The 10,734-nt window shown below is 50.8% G+C and overlaps 1 protein-coding gene across 1 annotated transcript; it reads right to left on the bottom strand.

Moving 5' to 3' along the window:
* Positions 1-224: 224 nt before the first annotated feature.
* On the bottom strand, positions 225-3,643 carry CD93 (CD93 molecule). The gene is made up of 2 exons (XM_005889007.3): positions 1,231-3,643; positions 225-991 (listed from the first exon to the last, which is right to left on the bottom strand). Exons 1-2 carry the CDS (start codon positions 3,150-3,152, stop codon positions 967-969), a joined length of 1,947 nt encoding a protein of 648 aa, XP_005889069.2. The 5' UTR covers positions 3,153-3,643; the 3' UTR covers positions 225-966.
* Positions 3,644-10,734: the final 7,091 nt, after the last annotated feature.

A 10,734-nucleotide genomic window follows, 5' to 3' on the forward strand; every position in this document is an offset into this window, starting at 1 on the left:
GGGCTCAGCTCTCAGGAGGCCTCCACCACCGTGAACTGTGCTAAATGCTGTTACAGCACCTTTTAAACTCAGCCCCTCACATCATCCAGAAACCACCAGAGCGTCCAAGCCCAGGCAGAGCGCAGAGACGGCAGGATGGCATCGAGGGCGTGGGGCCACTTGGCCCCGGAGACCAGTGGTCTTTAACCTTTGACCTCACGAATGTCGGTCTCACCAGTCAAACACAGGGTGGAACATGGGAACATTTATTGAGACAAATTGACTCACGTAGTTTTGAAACAAACCCTGCCTTCTAACCCTAGTTTCCAGAGTCACTGTTTACTCGCTTGGTACGATTTTCCCCACGTTGTTCAGATTTCATTTGCAAATAAACTGAAGACAATTAGAACCCGAAGAGCTAGAGAGATGTGATTTCTAAACGCCCTGCCTCTGCCACCTAAGTGGATGGAAACGCAAGAATGGAAAAAATATGCCTCCAGCCTGAACACGTTCCCTCCATCAGAAACAGAGCTTCTTACATAATCAGACAACAGATAGACTCAGGCTTCATCACACCAGAAGGCACAAATCATTTCAGTCCAAATTTGCCCTGATTTGTGTCCTGTTATTAGAGGTGTATGCAGGCAGAGAAGCAGTTCAAAGGGAGCCTGTTAGCACCTGACATGTCAAGTGCGATCCAGGATCAGGGGTGATATGAACTCAGTCACATTTGAATTTCAGCAGGAGAGGGAAGGAGAATTGTTAACACGCACGAAATTCCTAAACTGACACCTGACCCTCCCCCGCTTCCACACTACACATGTGTGATACCTGCACGGTTCAAGCTGCCAGGCATTTAAAGAGAAGGTTGACAACTACTTGCTAAGATTCCAGTCCAGTCTTCCAGGAGGGTGGGGGTCCTGCTTTCAATGGTCTCCTGGCTCTGAGGATGGTGGTCGCTGCCAGTGTCCAGGGGCCTCATCAGCATCAGCAGTCTGTCCCCGGCGTCGGACTATGGGAACAAAGGGCAACACATTGGAAGCTGCTGCCCCGGGGCCATGTCATCTGGACCCTGGGCGTGGGGACACGGGGCAGGGTGGCACCCCCAGAGGGCACATGTGGGCCTCGAGGTGATCCCAGGGGGGCCCGAGCCTACCCCTCATCTCTGCCTGCTGCGTGCCATGGTCACTGCCGCCCCTACCCCGCCCCCGTGCCTGCCACACTCCCCCCGGGCAACCCAGCCTCCTTCACCTGTAGGGGTTCTCCATGGCTCTGCTCTCAGCCCGCTCGGGGACCCAGGCGTAGCTGTCCGCTGCGCTCTGCGGCTGCTGCTTCTTCTCCTCCTTCTTGGCCCTGCGCTTGCGACAGACCAGCAGCCCTAAGGCCAGAGCTAGCAGGAGCAGGATGGCCACCACAGTGCCAAGAATGTAAAATAAGAGCAGCTGCTGTCCGTCTGTGCCCTGCTCGCTCTGCTTGGCTGTGAAATCCTCGCCTGCAGACTCCCTGTGGCCGGTGGTGGCTGTGGGGTAATGGGTGCTGGGCTCCATCCAGACCCCAGGCGTCGCACTGGGGGCCAGCATCTCCGATGGGGGCAGGGAGGTGGGGACCCTAGCTGGGAGGGAGAGTCTCCTGTTGGAGGGCACCACTGTGGAGGTACCCTCAGGGTTGTCCCCGCTGCGACTGGACACAGTGGCAGAAGACTGGAGCTTCCCTTCTCCATTTCCCGTGTCTTCCCTAAGGGGAAACCCGGTCGGTGGTCCCAATGACGTGTGCCCCCCAGTGCAGGAGACGCCGTTGGGGTCCAGCTCCCAGCCCGGCAGGCAGCCACAGCGGAAGGACCCCTCTGTGTTGAAGCACAGGCTGTCGCAGAGGCCCCCCTGCTGGACCTCACACTCGTCCACGTCCAGGCACTGGGTGCCGTCCTCCTCAGCCAGCTCGTAGCCCTCCTCGCAGGAGCAATAGAAGGAGCCCTCGGTGTTGGTGCAGCTCTGGGCGCAGGGCGAGTGGCCAGGGGCACACTCGTCCACATCCACGCAGGCCCCCTCTTCAGGGCCGCCAGGCTCAAAGCCCACCCAGCACTCACAGCGGAAGCTCCCAGGGGTGTTGACACAGTCCTGGGCACAGGGGTTGTCCCGGCACTCATCCACGTCCACACAGTCCCGCTGAGTCGAGTCCAGCTGGTAGCCTGGGGGACAGTGGCACGTAAAGTCTGTTCCGAGGGACCCGGGGAAGCACGTGGCCTCCCCTCCGCACGGGCTGGAGCTGCAAGGGTTCCGAGAGGCGCAACTGACCAGGTCGTCCAGCAGCCGGAACCCCGGCCGGCAGCCGCATCGGAAGGAGCCATCCCCGCCCTCGAAGCAGTCCTGCTGGCAGCCTCCATTGTTGAAGTCGCAGCCGAACTTGGGGCTCACACAGAGGGGCCCTGAGCTGTCCCAGTCAAACTCGCTGGGGGCCTTCTCCTTGCACAGGAAGTAGTGCTGCCTGCCCTCATTCCCGTCCTCACAGGCCACGGCGGCCATCGAGGCAAAGGGCACGGCCTGCAGGGAGGAGCTGGTAGCCTGGAAAGGGGTCGTGTAGTTCACCTGACCTGGGCCCCCCAGGGTCAGCGGCCGGCACATGCCTTTGAAGCTGAACTTGCACACAAAGCCCTCGATGTTCATCCCAGGAAACCCGGAGTGCCCACAAGGACCATCGACCCACTTGGAGAGGCTGCTGGCCAAGCCCGGCACAGACAGGTCCAGAATCAGGGACACGCAGCGCCTGTGGGTACAGGTGCTCCTAACTTCTTTGTACCAGTTGTTGTACTGTGAGTCCTCCCCATCGCCCAGCCAGCTGAAGCCCTTCAGAGGTAGGCTGCTGTCCGAGCAAGTGCCTTTCTCTCGCTGGAGCCCAATCCAGAATTTCGGGCGTTCTTGCAGGGGCGGCCCCAGCAGCAGGAGCTGGGTCAGGGCACCCTGGATGTGCCAGGCCTCCTCCTCACTCTTCACCGTGGCCAGATTGCCCCCTTTCTTGCTGCAATGGAGCTGGGCATCCTCCGCACTCAGCTTGTGCCTGTGGGCCGTGTAGCAGGCAGACCCTGCGCAGACCACGGCCTCCCAGTCAGTGGTGTTCTCTGCCCGGGACTGGATCGACAGCAGCAGCAGCAGCAGCAGCAGGCCAGCGGAACTGGCCATCGTGGCCTCTGTGTCCCTCTGGGTGGGAGGCTGACGCCCCGGCGGTGACAGCGGCAGCCCAAGCTGAGCTCCGAGGGGAGCCGAGGGCTCAGACGTGGACGCTCCGTCACAGAGAAGGACACAAAGGCTGAAGGCTTTCCGCGGCCCCCTGACCCAAGGCGCATCCTGCCGCTGCACTTCTTATTCCTCACCGGATACAGGGGCTTCCTGTGCTGAATAGCTTCTGACTCCTGCAGCCTTCATCACGGTTTTGTTGTGCATAAAAGGAGCCAGGCAACGTCGCTGGGTGCGGGCTAAGGAAATGCAGCGGCGATGGGGGTGGGGAGACGTTTGTGGCTTGCATGCACCAGCGCCTTTATTTGGGGGTCCCTCCTCCTTCCATGTGAGGGCACGCCGCGGAGTGAGTAGAGATTTGGAGGGGGCCAGGAACTTGAGAAACTCACTTCATAACCCATAATAAAATTCCACTTTGGTTTGCAAACAACCAGAAGAGGAAAAGAAAAAAAATCCTCAGACTTGAGACACGACGGTTATAATTTTCAGCCTTTTTTAGAAGCAAACTGGACTCTCCTTTTGCGCGTTCATGTTCCCTTTGGCTTTGAGAGTCTTTTTTCTCTTGTGTCCCCTCATCGTGAACTTTAAATAGATAGGCAATTTTAAAATAGGAACTGGGCCGTGGGAATGTCTGAGTTTCTAACACAATGCCAAGCTCCCTCCTTGAGAACGTTAAACTCAATTGGGTGAAATTTGGCAGTTTTCAGGGTTTTGTAGTGCAAATGCTGTGTTGTGATGTGGCAGCTTCGCAGAAAGCATCATAAAGGAAAAGATGAAAATGTCTTTGACCTCACAGGCCGAGACTTGTGCGCCTGTTTTTCCTCAGCTCAGGGTTACCGGAAGGGTGGGAGGTCTGAGCCCAGAATCCATCCAGGCCACGGCTGACCTCCTTCCGCACAGCGACTCACAGAGGCCCTTGAAGAGTTCTTTTCCTGTGATGACAGTGTGTTCTGCTCACTGAGACTGTCACCAGTTGGGGTCCCCAAGAAGTAGAGCCCAGACAAACATTTGGGATATGCAGTTTATTTGAGAGGGGAGGAGTGAGACAAGGCCAAGGAAGCGGGCAGCACTGGGTGACACTAAATTGAGCAGGTGACCTGGGACTCCAGCTGGAACCCTCAGGAGACCTGCAGACCACACATCCGTCTCCCCAGAGAAGGGAGGGGACTGGACCCTCCCCCTTTGGCTCCCCCTACCCACGGGCACCCATGACTCTCGGCACTCTGGGTGGATGGTGAGGACCCAGCCCCCAAAGGGAGCGCTCAGTGGAGAGTGGCAAACCTCCGAGTGACTGAGATGGGACACCAGCTCTCCTCAGAGCTTCCAGTAGGGTGTCATGGGGGTTGGGAACTCAGGGGCTTCAGCCTCCACAAGGGATAAAGCACTCATCTCAGACTCTAGACAGAGAGCCCTCAGGCGGTGCTCCTTGCGTTCTTTTTATTTTAATCAGATGTTTGCAAGAGTCCAGAGATGCTTTCTTAGAATCCATTGAGTTCTCCCTGTGCTCTTTAGTGTCTGTGGAGATCCATCCACCCACCCACCTATCTATCCATGCAGTCATCCAACCATCCACCCACCCACCCATCCATCCATCCATCCATCCATCTTTTTATCCATCTATCTATCCATCTACCTAACCATCCATCCACCCAAGCAATGTTGATTAAGGCCTTATTGTGTACTGGGCTCAGCACTGATATTCTAGGAGAAAACTCCTGCCTTCATGACCTTTGACATCCCTTAGAATGGACAGATTTGAACATGTTGAGCAGTTTTAGTGGTGACAGGTACCTCAGGGTGTCAGGAGAGATCCTTGGGATGGACACTTGGGACCGGCTCCTCCGGGAAAGAATGGCAACGAAGCTGGAATTTAAAGGAGGAAAAGATAAGAGGGGAAATGGCGTTCATGTGGGGGAATAGCATGTGCTAAGGCCCTGGGGTGGGAGGCCCACAACCTTGTTAAGGAAGTGAAGGAAAGGCGGTCCTACGAGAGCCTGAGGAATGGATAGGAGGACCTGGGGAGGGGAGGAGCCCTGAGAGCCCAAACAGTGACAACTTGACTTTTATCTGAAATCTGTGGGGAAGCACTGAAGGGCTAAGACCTTCATGTGGCAGCCCCCCACCCTCTGTGCAGAGAGACCCGAATGATGTGTGAGGACCTCTCAGCAGGCAACCATGGTTTCAGGCTCAGATGGAGCTATATTGTTCCCCTTTTCATAGAAATAGAGCAGTTATAAACATCTCTACAAAATGAAAAATGAACAAAACTAAAGAACAAATGAAGAATGAAAGCAACACTCTGTGCCACTGTGTGAGCTACTGCGCTGACCCTCCTGGGTACACTATCCCACGTGTGCAAAACCACATGAGGACACACCCCGCCAGGGCTGGTTTGTGAGTTTCCAGCTGTTTAAAGGGACAGAACACATCTACCCCTGGTTCAAATCCCACTCTGCCCCTCACGAGCTGTGTGGCTTTAGATGAGCTGTGGGACCTCTCTGTCCATATATGAGAGTCCATAGCAGTTCCTCACATCTCCAAGGGGCTCTGTGAGGGCTCCAGGGGCTCACATCTGGGCAGGGGATTTGGGGGGAGGAGTCACTGCCCCACCAGTACGCTGACAAGCGTTGATCACCTGAACTTGCCTCTGGCATTGGTGCCTAGGTTTGGATATTTGCTGGCTTTGGGACAGGACCTAAGCTCGGCATCTCCAGAGGGCTGGGTTTCCTGGTCTGTAAGAGAGGGGAGACGGGAGTCCTGATGCCATCACCCCAGTGAGGAGTCCATTAGGGCAACCAAGAGACAGAGGTGCTGGCTGAAGGCCGACCCCACACCCTCCCGCCCCTCACTGAGCAAAACTGAGCAGGAGGAAACCTGTTTCACTGGCTGCAGTCTTTTTTTTTTTCAAAGACTCTCCCCTGCCCTTACCCCCGCCCCCGCCCCTTGGCTGGTAAGCATGCTTATACAGCCTTATCAATTTTCCCACATTTCATAAATAGTGTCCTTGTGTAACTTATCATGCACAGTATTTACAGAAAACTTGACTGGGCGAGCGTTGTTTTTAAGGCTAACTAGTACTCACTTCCCAGATCTGGCTTTGGCAAGCAAAGCGGCTCATCAACATTTGGAAAGAGATAAATCAAGGAAAGGGTACAGGGCTTTGGGCAGATTCTGTCTCCAGGACAGCTCAGTGTGAGACACGAGCCTGTAAATCCTGCTCACACAGCTGCCTTGGTAATTTTCAGGATCCCTTTAGCATTTACAACACTCTCAGTGGTTCCAGTAAATGGCATAGAGTTTTGCCCTATTTAGACAATACAGTTTTATGGAATAAGATGTCTATAGTTCCCACATTCAAGATTCAATTCTTCATGAAAAAAAGCATGCATACAACAGTCATTAGAAAACAGTGAAGTCAGACAGAGAAAAAGAAATTTGAATATTAACACATATATGTAGAATCTAGAAAAATGGTACAGATGAACATATTTGCAAAGCAGAAATAGAGACACAGACATAGAGAACAAATGTATGGGAACCAAAAGGGAATGGAGTTGATGGGATGAACTGGGAGACTGGTATTGACACATACACACTACAGATACTATACATAAAGCAGGTAACTAATGAGAACCTACTACATAGCACAGGGAACTCTACTCGATGCTCTGTGGTTACCTAAACGGGAAGGAAACCCAAAAAAGAGGGAAACCTGTACGCAGAACAAGAAGCAATAGTTAGAACCACACATGGAACAACCGGCTGGTTCAAAACTGGGAAAGGAGTATGTCAAGTATTGTCACCCTATTAATTTAATTTATATGCAGAATCCATCACAGGAAATGCTGGGCTGGATGACTCACAAGCTGAAATCAAGAATGCCAGGAGAAATACCAACAACCTCAGATATGCAGATGATACCACTCTAATGGCAGAAAGTGAAGAGGAAATAAACAGCCTCTTGAAGGTGAAAGAGGAGAGTGAAAAAGCTGGCTTAAAACTCAGCATTCAAAAACTGAGGATCATGGCATCCAGTCCTATTACTTCATGGCAAATAGATGGGCAAAAAGTGGAAACAGTGTCAGATTTCATTTTATTGGGCTCCAAAATCAATGCAGACAGTGACTACAGCCACAAAATTAAAAGACACTTGCTCCTTGAAAGAACATCTATGACAAACCTAGACAGTATTTTAAAAAGCAGAGATGTCACTTTGCCTACAAAGGTCCATCTAGTCAAAGCTATGGTTTTTCCAGTAGTCATGTATGGATGTGAGAGTTGGACGATAAAGAAAGCTGAGCACTGAAGAATTGATGCTTTTGAACTGTGGTGTTGGAGAAGACTCTAGAGAGTCCCTTGGACTGCAAGGAGATCCAACCAGTCCATCCTAAAGGAAATCAGTCCTGAATATTCATTGGAAGGACTGATGCTGAAGCTGAAGCTCCAATACTTTGACCATCTGATGCGAAAAGCCACCTCATTGGAAAAGACCCTGACGCTGGGAAAGATTGAAGGCAGGAAGAGAAGGGGATGACAGAGGATAAGATGGTTGGACGGCATCACCAACTCCACGGACGTGAATTTGAGCAAACTCAGGGACACAGGACAGGGAAGCCTGGTGTGCTGCCATTCATGGAGTTGCAAAGAGTCAGACACAATTTAGCGACTGAACAACAGCATATAACACATATACACACAGTTATAGAAAAGGAACAGAGAAAAAATACCAAAAAGTTAATAAAAATTTTCTCCCAACAACCCAGTGAGGTGGGTACTGACGTGACCATCATGCTCATTTCCAGCTGGGAAAGCTTAGAGTGGTTAGGAACTTGCCTAGCTAGTAAGGAATACAGTCAGAACTTGAATCCAGGCCAACTGACTCCAGTCAAGGTACAGGTGGCCCAGGGTATGCAGAGAGCCCTCTCAGTTTCTGATGGATTCAGCTACTATAGCTACCCTGAGGCTAGATTCACATGCCTGAGTTTGGGCCCATTTGTCTAATTTTATCTGTCTGATGTCTGTTTCTGTGATTATGGTTTCTGTGTGTCTGCCCTCTGATGCCCTCTTGCAACACCTATCGTCTTACTTGGGTTTCTCTTACCTTGGATGTGGGGTATCTCTTCACGGCTGCTCCAGCAAAGCGCAGCAGCTACTCCAGCAAAGTGAAGCTGCTGCTCCTTACCTTGGATGAGGGGTATCTCCTCATGGCCACCCCTCCTGACCTTGAACGTGGAGTAGCTCCTCTCAGCCTTCCCGCGCCCACACAGCTGCTGCTTCTTGGACATGGGGTTGCTGGCATATTGAATGCAGCATTTTCACAGCATCATCTTTCAGGATTTGAAATAGCTCAACTGGAGTTCCATCACTTCCACTAGCTTTGTTCGTAGTGATGCTTTCTAAGGCCCACTTGACTTCACATTCCAGGATGTCTGGTTCTAGGTGAGTGATCACACCATCGTGATTATCTTGGTCGTGAAGCTCTTTTTTGTATAGTTCTTCTGTGTATTGTTGCCACCTCTTCTTAATATCTTCTGCTTCTGTTAGGTCCATACCATTTCTGTCCTTTATCGAGCCCATCTCTGCATGAAATGCTCCCTTGGTATCTCTAATTTTCTTGAAGAGATCTCTAGTCTTTCCCATTCTGTTATTTTCTTCTATTTCTTTGCACTGATTGCTGAGGAAGGCTTTCTTATCTCTCCTTGCTATTCTTTGGAACTCTGCATTCAGATGCTTACATCTTTCCTTTTCTCTATTGCTTTTCGCTTCTCTTCTTTTCACAGCTATTTGTAAGGCCTCCTCAGACAGCCATTTTGCTTTTTTGCATTTCTTTTCCATGGGGATGGTCTTGATCCCTGTCTCCTATACAATGTCATGAACCTCTGTCCATAGTTCATCAGGCACTCTGTCTATCAGATCTAGTCCCTTAAATCTATTTCTCACTTCTACTGTATAATCATAAGGGATTTGATTTAGGTCATACCTGAATGGTCTAGTGGTTTTCCTCACTTTCTTCAATTTAAGTCTGAATTTGGCAATAAGGAGTTCATGATCTGAGCCACAGTAAAACATCTATTTCTGCTTTATTGACTATGCCAAAGCCTTTGACTATGTGGATCACAATAAACTGTGGAAAATTCTGAAAGAGATGGGAATACCAGACCACCTGACCTGCCTCTTGAGAAACTTATATGCAGGTCAGGAAGCAACAGTTAGAACTGGACATGGAACAACAGACTGGTTCCAAATAGGAAAAGGAGTACATCAAGGCTATATATTGTCACCGGGCTTATTTAACTTCTATGCAGAGTACATCATGAGAAACGCTGGGCTGGAAGAAGCACAAGCTGGAATCAAGATTGCCAGGAGAAATATCAATAACCTCAGATATGCAGATGACACCACCCATATGGCAGAAAGTGAAGAGGAACTAAAAAGCCTCTTGATGAAAGTGAAAGAGGAGAGTGAAAAAGTTGGCTTAAAGCTCAACATTCAGAAAACTAATATCATGGCATCCGGTCTCATCACTTCATGACAGATAGATGGGAAAACAGTAGAAACAGTGTCAGACTTTATTTTTTGGGGCTCCAAAATCACTGCAGATGGTGATTGCAGCCATGAAATTAAAAGATGCTTACTCCTTGGAAGGAAAGTTATGACCAACGAAGATAGCATATTGAAAAGCAGAGACCTTTGCCAACAAATGTCTGTCTAGTCAAGGCTATGGTTTTTCCAGTAGTCATGTATGGATGTGAGAGTGGGAGTGTGAAGAAAGCTGAGCACCGAAGAATTGATGCTTTTGAACTGTGGTGTTGGAGAAGACTCTTGAGAGTCCTTTGGACTGCAAGGAGATCCAACCAGTCCATCCTAAATGAGATCAGTCCTGGGTGTTCATTGGAAGGACTGATGTTGAAGCTGAAACTCCAATACTTTGGCCACTTCATGTGAAGAGTTGACTCATTGGAGAAGACCCTGATGCTGGGAGGGATTTGGGGCAGGAGGAGAAGGGGACGACAGAGGATGAGATGGCTGGATGGCATCACTGACTCGATGAACATGAGTTTGAGTGAACTCTGGGAGTTGGTGATGAACAGGGAGGCCTGGCGTGCTGCAGTTCATAGGGTCACAAAGAGTCGGACACAACTGAGCGACTGAACTAACTAACTGGTGTATGTTTTATCATCACCTTTCATTTCCCCAAAGAGTACTGAGTCACATCTCATTTCCATATGAAATGATGAATCACAGCATCCACACCCTACCTGTCTCCAGCACAGCCTGGGACATTCATTGCAGGAAACATCCCCGGTAATTTCCTCTGAGTGTCCTGGTTTCTCTTATCTAGCTTCTCTAGTGCTCTTTGGAAGATCATGGCTAGAAAGTGGTTTGGTCCCTAGACCTGGGAACAGTAACAGTGCCCTTGGGCCTCTCCTGTAATGTTTGATGTCTCCCAAAGTAGGGGTCCCACTGCCAGTCGGTGCAAAGAGACCACAGCAAAGCCTCATCCCAACTTCCAGATGTTGACCGCTTT

The sequence above is a fragment of the Bos mutus genome, chromosome 13 (genome assembly GCF_027580195.1).
Source record: "Bos mutus isolate GX-2022 chromosome 13, NWIPB_WYAK_1.1, whole genome shotgun sequence".
NCBI lineage: Eukaryota > Metazoa > Chordata > Mammalia > Artiodactyla > Bovidae > Bos > Bos mutus.